This window comes from Pan troglodytes, chromosome 16 (genome assembly GCF_028858775.2).
Source record: "Pan troglodytes isolate AG18354 chromosome 16, NHGRI_mPanTro3-v2.0_pri, whole genome shotgun sequence".
Taxonomy (NCBI): Eukaryota; Metazoa; Chordata; class Mammalia; order Primates; family Hominidae; genus Pan; species Pan troglodytes.
In genome coordinates, this window is record NC_072414.2 from 50,010,661 (window position 1) to 50,030,959 (window position 20,299).

The 20,299-nt window shown below is 36.8% G+C and overlaps 1 protein-coding gene across 2 annotated transcripts in view; it reads right to left on the reverse strand.

The window, feature by feature from the left end:
- ALDH1A2 (aldehyde dehydrogenase 1 family member A2) overlaps positions 1–20,299 on the reverse strand; it is a 112,639-nt gene that overhangs the window by 38,673 nt on the left and 53,667 nt on the right. For both annotated transcript variants that reach the window (XM_001172159.6, XM_009429223.5), the window contains exons 4-7: positions 18,280–18,409; positions 2,702–2,763; positions 558–686; positions 318–431 (exon numbers count right to left, since the gene is read on the reverse strand). In XM_001172159.6, the coding sequence (XP_001172159.1) occupies positions 318–431; positions 558–686; positions 2,702–2,763; positions 18,280–18,409 (435 nt within the window). The remainder of the gene's footprint in view (positions 1–317; positions 432–557; positions 687–2,701; positions 2,764–18,279; positions 18,410–20,299) is intronic.

Genomic DNA, 20,299 nt, shown 5'->3' on the forward strand with positions numbered 1-20,299 from the left:
GAGACTAGTTTAGATTTCCAGCTTCTTAACTTGCTTCTGCCGCTATTCAACAAAGTGTCTAGAACCCCACATTCTGGGATAGTTCTTACACAGATGGTATCGCAAAAATGCTCAGATATCTGTGGGGTCAAATGGTCCCTATGTGCCTTTGCTTTCACATCCACCAGTGTTCTATGACACCAATGTTATCCTTTGTGGGCTTGGGTACTCACTGCCCTTTTGGTGTCTAGCCTATGGGTACGAGTTTTATTGTTTTTGTAACCCCTCAACTCATTTGCAAGACTGTTCCTCAAGCCCTGGTTTTTCAAGATACCTACCTCAGTAGACCCTGTGAATGCAATCTTGTCTATGCCAATGTGAGAAGCTATTGCTGCCCCAGCCGTTGGCCCATATCCTGGCAAAATATTGATGACCCCGGGAGGAAAGCCAGCCTAAGAAAACAGAACAGGAGGAAACGTGGCTGATGAAAGCTGATGCATCATGTTAAATGAGATATGCTCTAGTAGGCTCCAGCTGTAAGGGGAGTCAGAAGCACTCCCGAAGTCCGTTTCTCTTACCTCCTTGATGAGGGCTCCCATGTAGAGTGCACTGAGTGGTGTTTGCTCTGCTGGCTTAATAACTACTGTATTGCCACAGCACAAAGCTGGAGCTATTTTCCAGGCAAACATCAGCAGGGGGAAGTTCCACTGAAAGGAAAAAACTCAAAGTTGATAGATGGAAAAATATTCTTCCACTACTTTGTTTTCAAGCTGTGACTTCTCATATTTCTCAAACTAGTCCTCGACATAAATCTTGTCCACTACAAAGTACAGATGTTTGGATTTTCAATTACTTCATTAAGAATAGAATAGCACTGACCTTGGAAATCTCTCCTTTTCTCTCTGACCAACGAATTACTATACTCCAACTACCCACCAAAAGAAATCCCACTGTGAAAAGGGAGTTTTGTTACTTCTTTGTTTTGTTTTGTTTTTATGTTTTTTTTAATTAGGCTTTGGTTCCAATAAGTTCTCGTGTATGAAAACTTTTCTTGCATCTGAGATTTTTACATCACAATTTTCACACTGGTATGAAAGCTCTTCAACATGGAAAAACTAGAAAATTCTAACTGAGTTGTAGTTAAGTCAATGTGTATTTCAAGGTAGTACTTTTTCTTTAGATACATGCATTGTCACAAACATATATGACTACAAAAAATAAACTGCATATACTGATGAGTATGCAAAAATTTTCATTTGTCTCTTTTCCACTGTAAAAGAAGCTATTGGAGACTACAGTAACATTTACATGAGTAGATGAGGTTGGGGTCTAAAATGGTTTAAACTGATTTTAAAAAGATATTAAGCTTGTATTGTCATAAGCTCAGGCATGAGCCTCAGTACTATCAGGTGTCATTGATAATTTCATTAAGAAAGAAAACAGAAATCCTCATCCCCTGGCTTCAGCCCTTGACCACAATGTGTTTCTGCCTGAAGCATCTCAGCTGCCATCCTTCAAGGCTTCTCACTGGCTCTGGCAAGCTTGCAAAAATATACAAGTGTCTTGCCTTCACCAAACACCCAATTTCTTTTCCCCTTAGTTGTTTATAAACTTGGGAGTCCACCGTAATGTTTTAATTCCATCTACAGTGTATAAATCTTAAAGTGCAGTAATTGAGCCAGAGCTGGCTGACAAGCAGCTCTTGTCCTGTCAGTGAAGCTGCAGCGTTGAGAGTCTGGGCAAGGGCAAGAAAAGTAAGTTTGAATCCTACGAGGAAGGTGACAGACCTCATCCCAGAGCTGGTCCAAGTAGGATTTCCCCAGGGCCTTTAAGAGCAAGAGAACTTAAATCAAACCTCTCATTTTCCCTTGGCATTCTCTAATAAATTTCACAGTAACCTGGGATTCATCAATTATTCAAACAAATATTATATCTTCCCCACATCTTTGGTTCCCAATGCCAAAGATTATCTTGAGTTATCTGTACTTTGAAAAAAGTTATCTGTACTTTGAAAAAAGAAAACTTCTTGTCTATACTATAAGAGTTTACTTTGAGCATCCCCTTGAAATCCCTGCCAGAACTATTAGCTAGTACTGTTAAAAGCTACGGTCATGTTTTGTATTGTACCAAGGGTGTGTATGAGAGACAGAGAGTAACAAAGGGACAATGTTTAATGTTCCAATCCAAACACTAAGCACTACATCTATTTCTCTTTACAAGACACATAACAGCTCGGCATGGTTTCAATTATGACTGTGACGTTAACTGTAGTGCTGGGTCTTCTGTAGCATCTTCTATCTAGATTCTTGAGAAAAGAAACAGTGGGAAAGAATGGTATTAAAAGATCATATAAAATAATATGCCTGGAAGGATGGTGAGTCACAGTTCTAAAAAATAAACAACTATAACAAAGCATTAATTTTCCATAAGCAGAAGGGACATAATAACCAAGGGCAGGTTATTAATACACTGTGCTTTGCTTATTTTAATCATGAGAATTCCATGACTTGAGAATTCAACTCCTGGTAACAGAGCTGAAACCCTATTAACCTGTTCAAATAAGCATTTGCAGGGAGGCTGTTAAAGATATGTCAACAACATGAGCTCAGTTTTTTTTCCTCCAGTAATGGAAAACACACATCGCTGAGGACCATGTTTTATGTGTCTTTAAGAGAACTGGGTCAAATGAAAATAAATACGAGGTGCGAGGAAATACACTCACTGGGATGATCTGTCCGCACACTCCAATGGGTTCATGTCTTGTAAAGGTAAAATAGTCTCCATCTGAAAGAAACAAGCATGGTCACTCCCAGAAAGTTTAGATTAGGAAAAAAAATGCAAAGGGAGAACTTTGGTGGCTGCAAAAAAAAAACAAACAAACAGAAATAAACTTGAAAAAACATCCTACTTAACCGTGCATGAAAGCTGGTAGAAGCCTAACACTGGACATAGCATATTTCTGGATATATCTCTCAGACACCCAAATGCAGTACTGAGGAAAGGATCTCTAAGGCAAAATGAAGGACAAATTTATGATACAAGAAGTCCTCAGGGTGGCAGAGGGGACAGCTGAAAAATATGTAAAAACTGAATTTCATGTTAAATATTAAAATAACATGTAGAACAGTTGTTTGATTTAAAAACTGAGTCAACAAACCTTTAAATAACTTTCTGAAGTATTAAAATAAACTAAGTAAAATGCTATTGGGCAAATTTAAAATGCTCAGCAACTGGAAAAAGTGAGGAGTAAAAGATATATTTCATAACTCAATCCAGGTGTCAAAATGTACTTCCTGGGTAGTGATGAGACATAGGCATGTCCAGGGCTATTTAAAGAAGGTAAAAGTCCATTTCTAAAAAGAACTCCATCAATAATCCAAAGCGTCTGCCCCCAAACTAGACATAGAAATGAGAATGTCCTAGGGGCTAAAAGAAAAAGAGCTTCAGAAAAACTTAATAACCTTGTTTTCCTTACAGGAGTAATAGGCAACTGAAATAATTATACAGGAAGTCCAAACCAAATTCATCTTTAGGAAAATGTCATTGCTTTTATCTGAATTATTTTAAATGGTTAATTAAAATTACCAAAGAATGGCTCATTTTTAGCAGATAGCTTTTCATTTTAAATACTGGGCAAAGTCTTTATTTTTCCCTCCACTGCCGGCCCTTAGGCCACTTCACTGATACTTGTTTTCTCTCTCAAAAGCAGTCCCCTAAGGCAAGTGAAAACACTCAGCTAATATTCATGAAAGCATAACTATTATGGGTGGAAATGAAGGTGGGGACAGGAGGACTGTGTGGGTCGGGAAAAGAGAAGCGATATGAATCAGATTGTTTATCACTGTCTCTCAACACACCTAAATCACATTTATCACACAAAATTGTTTTGACATATTCAAAATTATTTATTTTTTAAATAATTAAATTAAAGTCTTGGCCTCTCTCTCTCTCTCTTACTCTCCCAGTGTCACTCTCTATCCTCTGGATCTCTGATCTCTACCCCCTCTTGCCATAATTATCTGTTTCCTCTTTTCAAGGAACTTTTATTCACATACAAGTATTTATAGGATCCTTTTATCCTCTTTTTTTTTTATACAAACGGGATATTATTCAGTCTTTTATATTTTGTTTTTCCCACTTTTTTTTTTTCCTGTAAAGCTAGGACGTCTTTTTAGTGGCTGCAGGTTATTCCATGGGCTCAATAAACAATGTTACTACTGTAAACCCTCCTAAGGGACACAGAAGTCACTTTCAATTTAGGCTATTATAAATAATGCTGCAAAGACTATCATTACATACATATCTTTTCATATCTGTGGAATTTCTTGATCTAAGTGTATGTACATTTCAGATTTTCAAAAATATTGCCAAATCACCCTTCAGAAAAGTTTAACAATTCATAATTTCAACAACATGCTATTTTTCCTACTCTTTAACACTGAGGTTTTTCCAACATTTTCATTTCAGCTAATCTGATAGCTGGAAAACTGCAACTTGTTTTGATTTATGTTTAATGATAGAGTGAACATCTTTTCATGCTTATATTGTTTGCTATTTTTCTATTGGGTTATTCTTTTTAGCCATTTGAAGAGCTCTATGGATATTAAGGAAATTAGGCCTCTGTCATAATATTGCAAAGATTTTTCCCCAATCTGCTACTTATCTCTTGACTTTGTTTTATGTATATTTTAAATGGAAGAAATTCAGAAGTAGGCTGGATTCTGCAACTGTATGAAATTAATTTAAAATATCTATTACAAGAAAAAATAGCGAAGATGTTGCAACTGTCCATAGGATGACAGTATGAAGTCTGAGTAATACTTTAAACATCAAATTAACTATTTAGCTTTGTATGCAGACAACTAAAGAATCTTCTGGATATCATTCTTTACAAGACTACAAATTACCATGCTTCTTCAATTTATAAATCTCTGAAAAGGTTTTTCATGAGGAGCAACACCACTGATCAATAAGCTAGAGTTTCATTTACAAGAAAATATTCTGCAACTGAACTCTCTAAGTTGGTTAAGGTGATGGGTTCAGGTGGATAGTCACAGACCACAGAATCAGAGAGTAATGTCAAGAAAGAGTGCAAATGGGGCTGAGGAAAAAAATTGGAAGATGAACAGAAGAGCACACGTGTTTATTTTAGCAGCACATGTAGGAACCTGGAATGGTTCAGAAAAAAAAACTCACAAGGCAACTACACAAGCACTGCATGGCAATTCATAAACCATTTCCCCCTACACATTTTATGATGCTTAGAAATTTAGTTGTTTTACTTAAATAATATCACAAGTTACTGAAAAAAGTGAAAGGGAAGAAGATGTAGACAAAAATCTTAAAAGTCTGACCTCATGAGGAATTGAGTTTGACTCCGTAATTGTGTCTCAAGAGAAACTGAGTTATGAGGAATTAAAACTCTCTTGGATAAACTGTTCACATATTTGAAAAACATTTAGCTACAGGATAACACAGGGAAAGAGACAGAATCTTCTAGTCCCTACAGTTAGTCTAAGTAGTAAATTAAAAAATAAACGCTATTTTTGTGCTTGAACTCTTCCCAAAAGAGCACTGAGTTGAAGGGACAAAGAAAGGAGGCTACTTTCAATAAAACTCAACATTCCTTCACGTTAAAAACTCTCAATAAAGTAGAGGCATTGATGGAACATACCTCAAAATAATTAAGAATCATTTATGGCAAACTCACAGCCAATATCATACTGAACAGGCAAAAGATGGAAGCATTCCCCTTGAAAACTAGCACAAGACAAGGATGCCCTCTTTCACCACTCCTATTCAACATAGTATTGGAAGTTCTGGCCAGTTCTTTCTCAGGCAAGAGAAAGAAATAAAGGGCATTCAAATAGGAAGAGAGGAAGTTAAACTGTCTCTGCTTGCAGATGACATGGTCCTATATCTAGGAAACCCCATTGTCTCAGCACAAAAGCTTCTTAAGCTGATAAGCAACTTCAACTAAGTCTCAGGATACAGAATCAATGTGCAAAAATCACAACCATTCCTATACACCAACAATAGACAAGCAGAGAGCTAAATCATGAATAAACTCCCATTCATAATTGCTACAAACAGAATAAAGTACCTAAGAAATACAGCTAACAAAGGAAGTGAAGGACCTCTTCAAGGAGAACTAAAAACCACTAATCAGGGAAATCAGAGAGGACACAAACAAATGGAAAAACATTCCATGCTCATGGATAGGAAGAATCAATACCATGAAAATGGCTATAATGCCCAAAGTAATTTAAAAATTCAATGCTATTGTCATTAAACTACCACTGACATTCTTCACAGAATTAGAAAAAATAACTTTAAATTTCATATGGAACCTAAAGAGCCCATATAGCCAAGACAATCCTAAGCAAAAAGAACAAAGCTGGAGGCATCATGCTACCTGACTTCAAACTATACTACAAGGCTACAGTAACCAAAACAACATGGTACTGGTACAAAAACAGACACACAGACCAATGGAACAGAATAGAGAAATCAGAAATAATACCACACATCTACAACCATCTGATCTTCGACAAATCTGACAAAAACAAACAATGGGGAAAGGATTCCCTATATAATAAATGGTGCTGGGAAAACTAGCTAGCAATATGCAGAAAATTGAAACTGGACCCCTTCTTTACATCTTATACAAAAATTACCTCAAGATGAATTAAAGACTTAAGTGCAAAACCCAAAACTATAAAAACTCTACAAGAAAATCTAGGCAATACCATTCAGGACATGGGCATAGGCAAGATTTCATGATGAAAATGTCAAAAGCAATTGCAACAAAAGCAAAAATTGACAATTTGGATCTAATTAAACAAAAGAGCTTCTGCACAGCAAAAGGAACTATCAGAGTGAACAGCCTACAGAATGGGAGAAATTTTTTGCAATCTATGCATCTGACAAAGGTCTAATATCCAGAATCCACAAGGAATTTAAACAAATTTAGAAGAAAAAAATAACCCCATTAAAAAGTGGGCAAAAGGACATGAACAGACACTTCTCAAAAGAAGACAGTCATGCAGCCAAAAAACATGAAAAAAAGCTCATCATCAATGATCATTAGAGAAATGCAATCTAAACCACAATGAGAAACCATCTCACACCACTCAGAATGGCAATTATTAAAAAGTCAAGAAACAACAGATGCTGGCAAAGGTGTGGAAAAATAGGAACACTGTTCCTATTTCCCACTTTGTTTACATTCCCACTGTTGGTGGGAATGTAAATTAGTTCAACCATTGTGGAAGACAGTGTGGCAATTCCTCCAAGACCTAGAACCAGGAATACCATTTTACCCAGTAATCCCATTACTGAGTATATACCCAAAGGAATATAAATCATTCTGTTATAAAGATACATGCATGTCTATGTTCATTGCAGCACTATTCACAATAGCAAAAACATGGAATCAACCCAAATCCCCATCAATGATAGACTGGATAAAGAGAATGTGGTATATATACATCAAGGAATACTATGCAGCCATAAAAAGGAATGGGATCATGACTTTTGCAGGGACAACAGATGGAGCTGGAAGCCATTAACACAGGAACTAACACAGGAACAGAAAACCGAACATCACATATTTTCATGTATTGGGGGAGCTGAACACACATGGACACAGGAAGGGGAAAAACAGACATTGGCACCTTTCTGGGGAGGGGTGGGGGAAGGCAGAATATCAAGATAAATAGCTAATGCATGCTGGGCTTAATACCTAGGTGATGGGTTGACAGGTGCAGCAAACCACCATGGCACACGTTTACCTGTGTAACAAACCTGCACAGGTAATCCAGAACTAAAATAAAATAAAGGGCCCTAGACCTTGTAATCTCAGTTTGCATTTTCACGTGGATGGTGAAAGGTGACACCCCTAGTCTGATCTGGGGTGCCTGACAAACACAAGAGCTAAGCCTTCTGTGGGCACCTTCAGCTAGGGCTAACAGCACCCCAGAAGCCATTCACAGCTACTAAGACCCTACTATGAATCCCACTGAACTTCTAAATCAGGGTTACCATAAGACCAGTTATAAAAGCCACCTTCATAATTTTTGCCATTTCCAAGTATCATTTGCTCTATCATTTACTTAATTTCTGTTAAATTAACTCACCTGTTAGAAATATGTAAATAGCTACCTGTTAGCCTTAAGGAAAATCTAAAATCTAAAATAACAGGTTTCATGGGCTGGTAATATTTTCTTCTAATATTCTTCAAACCAAGTAATTAAAATTAAAAAAGTTTACTTGCTTACTGTATAGAATCATCTTGAATGCTACCAGTGCTACACGGGATGCTATATGGTGATTCTCAAACTTGAATGTACATACTAAGCAACTGGAGATCTCGTGAATATACAGATTCTGAATCAACAGGTCTAGGATGAGAGCAGAGAGTCTGCATTTCTACATGCTCTCAGCTGAGGCTCATGCTTCTGATCCACAGACCACACTCTGAGTAGCAAGATCAGGAGTGTAAAGGGGAGTCCACGTGTATTATGATGCCCTATGGTTGCTTCACAGTTGTCTGCCTTCATTTTCATTTATTTTTGTCTCTCTAATAACTCTACTAATTTTCCTGAAAGGAGTATATAGTGTAGGAGAATCTGATCTGTATTTTTAATACTTCAAAATTGTTAAAAAAAAAAAAAAAAGAACGAAAACACTCTTAGAATTTCTGTAGAGCCTTATAATTTTCACATCCTTATCTCATTTTACACTCAAAACTCTCTGAAAAAAATAAAGCAACTATCATTATCAGCATCTTATAAACAGAGAAAATATGGCACAGAGAGGTTAAGTCCAAAGTGGCACCACTGTTTGAGGCTCCTGGACTTGGTTCTCGGTCTTCAGACTTCAAGTTCTTTACCCATAAAAACATATTAATGACTCTTGTGAGGAAGGTGTTGGATTTAGGTGGATAATCACAAATCACAGAATTAGAGTATAATGTCAAGAACAATCACAAATGGGGTAAAAATAAACAAAGAAAAAACCTCAATGACAACTCTTTTGTAATATGAACACAGAACACATGGAAACTTGTTATAAAGGGAACACTACAGAGAAACATTCCCTGGAATAGGTGAGCCCAGGACTAAGCGCCTCTCTCCCTTTCATCTAGGCAGAGCCAACTCAAAGTGGAGACAGTGTTAATTCTCCCTCTCATCTATACCTCAGATGATACATAATGAGTACTCTTCTCTGCCTAGAAAAAATTAAAGCCAATTTTCCATCTTTTATGCTAACAATGCTCTCTCAGTATGGCAGGATGACTTAAAAGGTTGTTTCCTTCATTTCTCTAGCTTTGTGCTGTAAGCTCAACAGCCTGATATAAAAACAGTCTCCACCCAAATTCAGATACTCCATTGTAGGGTATGAATGGTTTTGGATCTTCTTAGCAAATATGAGGGATTACAGAGAGCGCTCAGACTTAGCATAAAAAAGGACTGCATTTGATGAGGACACCAGAAAATGTTCTGGATACCACATTGTAGGTCAATAGGTGAGAACACAACTATGATGGAGAAAACTAAAGAAGAGATGAGAGATCAAAACAAATACTAAGTCACATGTGTAGGACTTTTGATCTCTGTCTCTTTTCCCTTTCACTCAGAAGGTAAAACGCAGACTAACAGATATTGCTCTTAAAGGAGGGTTATTTTAAGACCCAGTCAGAGGTAACTTTTCTGGTGAGTTTTGATACCTGGGTGCTTTTAATGACCAAAGAGTAGTTTACAACTTATGGAAAATATAAAAATCTTAAAATTAAATACTTCATTATGCTATGAATTTGGCTGAGCTGTGAATTAAATTTTACTGAGTATGTGTCCATTGAGCCATTTCTATAATTATATTAAGAAAAGCCCTTGTTCCTAGAGATCAACAGTACAATAAGCCTCTACTATATTTGCGAACTACTGAGCCACTGTTCTATGTTTTTGATGGGGCCTTATCAAACTACACAGAAGAGAGAGAAATATTTAATTAGAAAAATTTAATTATTTGGATAATTCATTCAAGGCAAACATTACTTCTTAAATCAGATCTTACAGTTGCCAGAAAGAAACTGATGGAATTTTTAGTCTCATAAAAATATCTCGCATTGGCACATCCTATATATTAATATAAACTAGAGTAAGTATGACTAAGCAATCTGTAAACAGTGATAAAATCAGAAGAATCTGAAATGTGCCAGAAATTGAGAAATTTGTCAAATATGGATGTCAAATAGCTTCCAATTATAACACTAAGAACACTACAAGAACTGTAGCAAATTTTATATACCTAGTAACAATAAAAACTATTTTATTCAATAGCATAAAAATCTGTAACACAATTCAGTGAATGAAGGTCATCTTCCAATCCCTAATTTGTAGACAGAATTACCTTTCAAGGAGCTGGCAATTCTTTGATGACCACAGTATTAAAAAATGAGATGATTACATTGAACTATTCCATTATGTATGTACTGTAGCTGATTCCCATCATGTTGACGTTGAACAGACCTCACCCTTTTATAACTATGATGATAAACTCTATAAATGCCTATACGAACGCTGAAACTGTATGTTAGTATGAAGTGTACTGATGCTTTTCTTCCCAGAAGTCTGCTGGTAGTTTCTAAAAAGTTAGATTATGTTCCTGAGTCTGTCATGAAGATAGCTTAGCTCTACGACTATTCCACTGCATGATCGTAACAAAAGTTAGTTTACTTCTCTGGACCTTCTCTGTAAAATCAGGAGATCAGCCTTAGGAATCCCTGAGGCCCTTTTCAGCTTCAACCTCTTAAAAAGGTTCCCTTGTGAAGCTGACTTCATGACCTCCTGTCACAATCAATTCAGGTCCCACTAACAAGCAAGCACTGGTTGTTGTTAGGTGGGCAGAGCAAATCACCCCTCACTCTTATTCTGATGGAACAAGAATACTTCAGATTTCACCCTATGTATTTGTTAATGACAGTAAACCAGATCAAGCTGATTCAAGGCAAAATCTTAGGATCTGAGTCACTATCTTTGTGTATTTGTATCCTATTCTTTAACAGGTTAAACTGGAAGAGGGTGAAATGGAAAGTTATATATGACCTGGGTAGTTTTTAACCTTTTCTATATGCTAATATATCGTAAGTCCATTTTAATATCAGAATTCAGCTTAAAACATGGACATTTTTTTCTGCTTACATAAAATCAGTAAAATCAACACTTGCTACAGAGAAAAATCTAAGGCAATACAAATTAACTTCCATTTCTCCCTAAGTAAATGAAAACCAAGCGTTGATCCTTCCTTCATCACAAAGAGGTTGTAGATGTGAGAGAAGAGGATTTGAATACAGGTTAAAAATACTCAAAATGGAGAAAACAATACTTTTCTTTAGGGCTGCTATAACATTAGCGATAATGTAACAGGTAAAAGGTGTTCCATAAGTCATAGTAATGATTATTATTTATCATCATAATTAGGCACTGCCATCGTAAAAGGGTCAAAGCTTAGGATTTATGGTCAGAGACAATGGCTCCATTGGGTACCATGGCAGGAAATAATGGATAGTGTTGTAAAGGAAACAACATCAAGACTCTTGTGAATCAAACTAGTATTGCATAATTGTGCAATAACATCCAGCTGTGGGCCTTGAGTGAAACAGAATGAAGAGTGGTGGGAGAAATTTCCAATTCAGAGAGAGAAGCAGCCACCCACTTTTTCATTGCTCAAAAGTGGTCATGAGATAACCCTTTTGTCTCCTTCCCAAGTATTCTAGTTGAAGGCTACCCTTTACGGGGAGAAATTAAGCAGGTATTTGCTCCCTCTAACTGATTATCCATTTGTAGTCAAAGTGAAATCTATCCTTTATGGGGAGAAATTAAACAAGTATTTGCTGTCTCTAACTGATTATCCATTTGTAGTCAAAGTGCTCTTTCTAAAATGCAATTTTTCAAATAGATTCAATGGGTTTATGTGCAGATTTGTTACATGGATATATTGCATAACTATGAGCCTTGGGCTTCTAGTGCCCCCATCACCAGAATAGTCAACGTGGTACCCAACAGGTAGTTTTCAATCCTCAGCCCCCTCTCACTCTCCCTCCTTTTGAAGGCTCCCAATGTCTATTAGGTCTCTCCATATGTCCATGTTTACCTACCGCTTAGCTCTCACTTATAAGTGAAAGCATGTGGTATTAGTTTCTGTTTCTGGGTTATTTCACTTATTTCAGTATAATGGCCTCCAACCCCAACCATGTTGCTACAAAAGAAATGATTTCATAATTTTTATGGCTGTGTAGTATCCCATGATTTGTGTGTGTGTGTGTGTATGTATGTATGTGTGTGTGTGTGTGTGTGTGTATATATATATATATATATATATATATATATTATATATATATAATTTTATCCAGTCATCCATTGAACAGCACTTAGGTTCATTTTATTTACAATAGCCCCTCCAAAATACCTAACAATATTTAATTAAGGAGGTGAAAGATCTCTACAAGCAGAAGTACAAAATACTAATGAAAAAAATCACCGATGACACAAATGGAAAAACACCCCATGTTCATGGATTAGAAGACTCAATATTGTTAAAATGACCATACTTTCCAAAGCAATATACAGATTTGATGCAATTCCTAAAATGTAATTTTGATCAAGGCACTCACCTATTTAATTTGGTGACTCACTATTGCCTACAGAATAAAACTTGCAGCATGGCTGACCCAGACTTGGGGCTCTACTGTCTTTCATATCTGCTTATACTTTTAGATCCACTAACTCATGGTACTCTCCTCCCTCATACTTTGTGCCAGCTACTCCCACTGCCTGTAATGTCCCTGACTCCATGTTCACTTAACTTGTCCTTCAGGTTATCACTTAGACAGCCCACCACCCTCTCCAGGAGGCCTTAATACTAGGAGATGTCTCTCCTATGGTGTCCCACCAAATTTCATGCTTCCATATCTAAATAGATCACACTATATTGCAGTTGCTTCGCTACTTGTTTTTCTTACTGTCCTATAAACATCTTAGTTATTTGCCTTTGTAACCCCAATGCCTAATACAGGAGCTGAAACATAGCAGATGCTAAAAAAAATCTGTTAAATAAATGAACGTATGAAGAAATGGGTGAAGGAATAAGAGATCAAAGTTGATGCCACAGAAAGGAGGTAAAAGAAAATCCCTTCCAATTACATGATACCTTTCCCTAGCCTTCCCAAATGGGAATGAGTGAAAGACATAATGGCATTATTTCTTCCCATTCTTTTTGGTTGTTTAGTGTTAGAGATGTTATGCTGGATGAACCATGGAGTATAATTCAATGTTGTAAAGCAGTCTTACATCTAAAAATTTAACAACAAAAAACCCTATTTCAGGTTCTTTTTTTATGGGTGACCAAACAGAACTGTGTTATTATCTCTGACACTCACTATGAAAGCCCCCTTTACCCATATGATTAGGATCTAGGCAGGGAGATCCCCACCTCAAGTGTTCCAGAACATTTAAGCCTCATAAATGCTATCTTGAGAAAAGTAGGCTCTAGATACAGTCGATTTTCATTATTTGTGGATTCCATATTTAAGAACTTGCCTACTACCTAAAATTTATTTGTAACCCAAAAATAAGTACAGAGTGTTCTCAGAGTCATTTATGGGCATGTATATCCAAAGCAGGGATTTTTTTTTTAAATTTCAATAGTTTTGGGAGTACAGGTGGTGTTTGGTTACATGGATAAGTTCTTTAGCAGTGGTTTCCAAGATTTTGGTGCATCTGTCAGCTGGGTAGTGTACACTGTACCCAATATGTAGTCTTTTATCACTCACCCCACTCCCATCCTTCCCCAAAGTCCATTATAACATTCTTATGCCTTTGCATCCTCATAGCTTAGCACTTACTTAGAAGTGAGAATATAAGATATTTGGTTTTCCATTTCTGAGTTACTTCACTTAGAATAATGGCCTCCAGCTCCATTCAAGACGTTGCAAAGACCATTATTTCATTCTGTTTTATGTCAGAGTAGTATTCCATGGTGCATATTTACCACACCTTCTTTAACCACTCGTTGGCTGACGTGCAGTTAGGTTGGTACCAGATTTTTGCAGTTTCAAATTGTACTGCTATAGACATGCATGTGCATGTGTCTTTTTCATATAATGAATTATTTTCCCTGGGTAGGTACACCCAGTAGTGGGATTGCTAGACCAAATGGTAATGCCACTTTTAGTTCTTTAAGGAATCTCCATACTGTTTTCTGTAGTGATTGTACTAGTTTACATTCCCAACCAGCAGTGTAAAAGTGTTCCCTCTCACCACATCCACGCCAACATCTATTTTTTTTATTTTTAAATTATGGACTTTTTTTTTTTGCAGTAGTGAGGTGGTTCAGCTGTGGTTTTAATTTGCATTTCCCCAAAGCAGGGAAAATTTTGAGTCACCTGATGCACAAATTCTCAGCTGGGGTTGAGCAAGGTGACGCTCTGCCTTCTTGCTTCAGCTCTCATATTGTTAAAAAAAAAAAAAAAAAGTGTCCTTTTTTGTGGTCTGTTTAGTGCCACATTTTTCATATTTTTGTGCCTTTTGTTCACAATTTTGCTGTTTAAAATGGCCCCTAAGCATAGTGATGAGTGCTGTCTAGTGTTCCTAAGTGCAAGAATGCTGTAATGTGCCTTACAGAGAAAATACATGTGTCAGACAAGCTTCATTCAGGCATCAGTTATAGTACTTTTGTCTGGTTGGCCATGAGTTCAGTGTTCATAAATCAACAATATATATTAAACAAAGGATCTTTCAACAGAAACACATAAATCAAGGCCATTTTCTGATCAGCAGACAAGAATGTTGTGATCAGAAGCTCACAGGAACCCAATCTTGTATTTCCCCTAGGAGCAATAGTTCTGTATTTGCTAATTCAGTGTTCGTGACAACTTTATAAAACATAACTACTATGAATGATGAGAATAAACCATATAAAAATCTGCACTGGGGTAAAGACTTCATCATATTAGTATAAAAATCTGCACTGGGGTAAAGACTTCATCAGGGCCACCTTCCTGCCTTGCTGAACCAATCTCCATAGGAAGAGAATTTATCATGGCTTAGGCAGAAAAACACTTCAGTTTGAATCTCACGTCTCCCACTTACTAGCCATGTGACCTTCTTCAAGACACTAAACCCTTGCAGTCTTATTTTCTTAGATGTAAAATGGGTAAAATACCATTTAAAATCCAGACTATCTCATCAGATCACACACAGAATCACATAGATATTGTACATAAAAGAATATTTTATACTTTTAAATTCTATGCAAATATAAAATACATTATTTCTTTATAATTCCAAACATAAAATTAGGTTGTTTTGTAGGAAAATGCATTTAGCACAATAAAGATCTCATGGTTAAAGACTAACGGACTTTCTATATTCCAGACTTCACTGTGAAAAAAAAAAAAAGCCAAGTATGCAGAGACAAAATGAAGCTGATGTTAAATTATGGAGTTACAAAAGACAAATACAAATGGATTAATTTACTGAACAAATTTGAGAACAAGTGAATAATTATGATTACGATACCCCTTTCTGTGATCTTCCCCTACGACTCCCCCTGATTTAGTCCAGCTACATTCACTAAGCACTAGACTAGCTAAAGACATTGTTGGCTGAATTCTAAGTGGCCTCTAGGCAAGCCCAAATGTATCTAAAACTGGAAAAGAAAGGACAGCTGCCAAGTTAACCTCTACCTCCATCCTTCCCTCATCTGTTTGAGACACCATGGAGAGAGCTCTTATGACCCAAACTTCAGCCTCCTGAGAATTCTGCCAACAGGCCTGATGGCAGGGAGGGTACCTCATGCTAGTATGACTCTAAATGCACTTTCAGAAAAACTTTTTGGGGAAAAAAAAGTTACTTAGAGTTTAAGAGAATTCATCATTTTTTTCCTTCATTGACTTAACAACAGTTAATGAGTAAAGTTGGGAAAGACTACTCTGAGAGCCCTATGAGAGACTTTTCTATGCCCTGTATTTATAACTCGTAGATAAGCATCCACAGGATCTCCAAAACGCATCAGATGAAAACAGTGAGGCTTATGGGCCAACCACCTCTATTGCCAGATCAAGTTACATTAAAGCTTCAAACATTATCAGGGATGTCAATCAATATTTAGCTTTATCTAATCAGGATCTTCCCTCCTGAGGAAGTAAAAGAAAACCAAGATACCGTTAGGCCAAATAGAGATCTATGTGCATTGCCTTCTGTTTCACAATCTTCCTCAGAGCTTTGTAAATAGTTTGAAAAGATATTTAAACACCTGAAACATATTTGTTGTTTTAATAATGAAATGACAGGTGGAGTGGGGACCAAAAAAACCAACAACTAGGGACTTTGATCTTGTAAATTTACCTTTCTGTACTGATACAGGACAGGCCCACCTAAAAAGACTGACATGTGTCCCACTGTTGACAAAGGTTTTAATTCTCAGGCCCTCTAATAGGTATGCTCATAACGAATAGTGACTTTCTACCTCACTTAGGCCATCCCCACATCTTGCAAGTGATGCTGGAAAACAGCTGTTCTGTAATATCCTTAGAGTCAGAACTGAACTAAGATTCTGACTTTCCCCAAGGGCAATCTTCTCCACCCTTCTCAGTCAGTTGAACAAGGGAAAAACCTCTAGATGGAAGGGAAGAGCCCCTACAATCAGAAACCCATTTTCTAGAAACTAACATTCCACATGTCATCATCATTTGTAGGGGCAATTTAAAAAATAATCCTTGGAAGTCTTGTCTCTAAATCATCTCCATTCTCACTGTAAATTATTCTTACCTTGTCATACCACACCTACATGAGGCATCACAACAGCCACCTAACTTGGTTCTGCTGCATCCTCTCCTTGCTACTCAATGCAGAGGACCAGAAGCTGGTTAGACATGCAGAGTCTCAGGCCCCACCCCAGACTTATTCAGTCAAAAACTGCACTTGAAAAAGACCCTCAGTGATTCATGAGCACATTAAATTGGAGAAGAACTATTCCCAGCCATCCACACTATCAGCCAAACCACTCCCTTTTTCAGTAGATCAGTACTGCTCAGCCTGGCTAAGAAGGCCCAAAAGAGACACTTCAAAGTCCTGAGCATCACTTTCCAATCCTGCTACTATGCACTCTCCATGGAAAGCAGACTGCCTTCTGGAGAACACAGGTAGAGCACCTGGCACAGTGCTAAGTGGCATCTAGTATCCACTCAATAAATGTGCATTTCCTTTCCTTATGTCTATTCACCACTCCCTATCTCTTTCAGTCCATCCCTTTCCTATAAGGATATCTCTTCCTCCTAGGATCTATTTTGAATTCTCTAATGAAGTGGTTACAAGCCTAGGTTCTAACGTCAAAGTTTTAGCTCTAAAACTTATTTACTCTGTGAATTAGGAAAACTAATTTTACTTCGCCAGACCTCTTTCCACTTTTGTAAACTGAAGATGTTTATAACAGTGCCTTTCTCTTGGGGTTGCTGTGAAAGCACTCAATTGGTATTAGCTATCACTAGTATTCAAGCACAGATAAAAATCTCTTCACTGACTGCTTTAGTTGCTTTAGTCTTGCATACTTTCCCTCTCATTTAAAGGGCTAGAGCACTGACAGGTAAAGCACACAACTTAGCACCCAATTATAACACTCCTATAGGGGCCTTTAAGTTTTTTGTATTGTTGATTCTGTCATGTAACCTGAATCTTAATAATAAAAAGGGGTTAGGATTAGTGTTGTTTGTATAGATTATGAAAGTAATTCATGGCCGTTCGAGAAATATAGAAAGTAGAGAAAAATATTAAAAAGAAACTGAAAATCAGCCATAATCTCACCACTCAGAGACAACTGTTAACACTTAGAATATTTCCTTCCAAAGAGTAGATCTTATATGTTTCAGGAGGGCAAGGAGCAAGTCTTAACCTTGCTGGAATTTTCCATGACTTCCCTCCACCCAATAATGCCCCTTCATACCTACCCCAGCACCTAATCTAGCACAATGCTGACCACTTACCAGCTGACAAATACATACCTCTTCCTTAGATGAATGATGTATTAAGTGGCATGCCCCTATACTTATATATTTCTATCTATAGAAAAAGGGATGTTGTCAGAGTCAGTGACGTAATTTGGTTGGTTCTTCACTCAGTTCTAACTGCTGTAAGTGTGCTCATATCTGTATTCTGTGTGACTGCTGTTGGTGTTTGGTGGCCAAAGCGCATTTCTGGTGGTCTCACATTTTCCTTTTCAACGTACTCAGATTTCACATACCTACAGGAATGGTCATCCCATGAATTTTATCAGCCCAGCCTGCATAATATCGAAGGGTTTTGATGACGCCCTGCAAATCCACATAAAAAGCTTGCAGGAATGGTTTGCCACCATTTAGGGATTCCATGGTCTGTTGGAAGAGAAATGGAGAGATATTAAGTCCCCAGAACTTCCCAGCGATACACTAATTTCTAGAGCAGAAGAAAAAAGGAAGAGAGAGAATACAAATGCATATGGAGTTGCATACCTGGTCAACTATGAATTCTCAAATAAAAAGATTTCTAGTACTGTCAGTTTGGTTTAGTTCCTAGTAAAAACCACAATGAGTATATATGTGCATATTCCTGTGCTTCCAGTAACCACTATCCAAATACATTAACACAATATTTCTTTAACTAATGATAAAGAAATGTTCTGCTTGTCAAAACAGCTTCCGTTATATTAATGATCAGAGCTCATTGGGGATTTTTTGGCGTCTACACCAGTAATCTGAATCCATAAAGAGGAGCAGAAACATGGGCTCTTTATGCAACTGATGAGAATAGAAAGTGTTCTCCACAGCTGCCAAGAACCCTGCTGAGAAATGGAATATCCACGGTGCACAGCAAGTTTATTTATTACCACCAAATAAACAAGATCTCCTCTAGGGAAGCCCAGATGTTAACAACTTAAAGGCTGGTTTTTTGTAAACATTTACATTAACAACCATTACCTATTAAGAGTGAAATATCTGCTCCATTTAATAAAAATAGCAATATTGAACTGCTTTACATTATAAACATTATTATTTTAACGACATGTTCCTGAACTGGCTAAGTCTGTAACAAAAACAATGAACATGCTGAAATGAGAAGAGTATTTTGACTTGAGAAATATTAAAGGTGTTACAAGTTCGACAAATGAAATTAACAAACATGTTTGTAATTTTCTTTTTTTCCTACAAGTGTATTTTATAAGACATACTGGTGTGAAAATTATTTGATCTCTGACAAAGCTAAAATTAATATATTCTCCAATCAATGAGATGAAAATACTATGACTTCCAGTGTAATTTATCTACTTAGTATGTGTATAAAATGAAGCTTATTTAAAAATATCATGTTACTTATCACTGTATATTGGCTCACCCTTAAAAAAGGGAATCAAACTATTTCCTAGTACTTTTTAGAACATGTATATGTTTACAAGATAGGCATTACGTTCTCTATACAGCTAGCATAGCACCAAAATCTGCACAGCTTAGAGTGAATAGTGTCAATAACCAGAATTTGGGCTGCCTAAATGGTCCCTGTGAGCTGCCGACACCAGTCAAATCCACTGACAATTGCCAGCTCTAGGTCTATTTTCAATTGTGTTTACTTTGGATGCAGTATTAACTTCAGTTTTCCAGTCAGGAGCTCCCCTTTCTTCCACAGGCTACCTCTTACTAAAACTCACTTTTCTCATAGCTTGAGAGTGTTTAAAACAGGAATCTCATTTAGGTGTGGTAGGAAAAGAGATCTGATCAGTGAGACACAGAGAAGAAAAAGAAAGGCATTTGAGTTTTATTATATGAAAATATAACTGGAGAAATTAATTAATCATCTTCTAGCACAGTGTTAATCCAATGCTATAGATATCATATATCTTTAGCTCAATTAAACAGTCATTTATTGACAACCTATGTGCCCTCATTTGCCATTTATGTGCTAAGAACCATGCTAGGATTACCAAAAAAAGGTAAAATACAAGTTTAATTCTCAAGAAAATGATAATCCAGTGAAAAGACAAGTAATGTGTCCCAAAAAACTTGGTTTTGCATGACATTGGTATGTTAGCCAGAAAAATGGTGATGAGACTCAAATAAGCTTGAGAAGCATTTAGTAGCTTTTCCTGAGCCTTTAATATGCCCAGTGTCTTGTGAATCTGCAAGGAGGAATTTCTTCACCATGAAACACCTTTTTCACAGTATGAATAAACACCTCATTGGAAGAGTATTCCCTAGAGTGCCAGATTAGAAAATGTTTTTATATACACATAA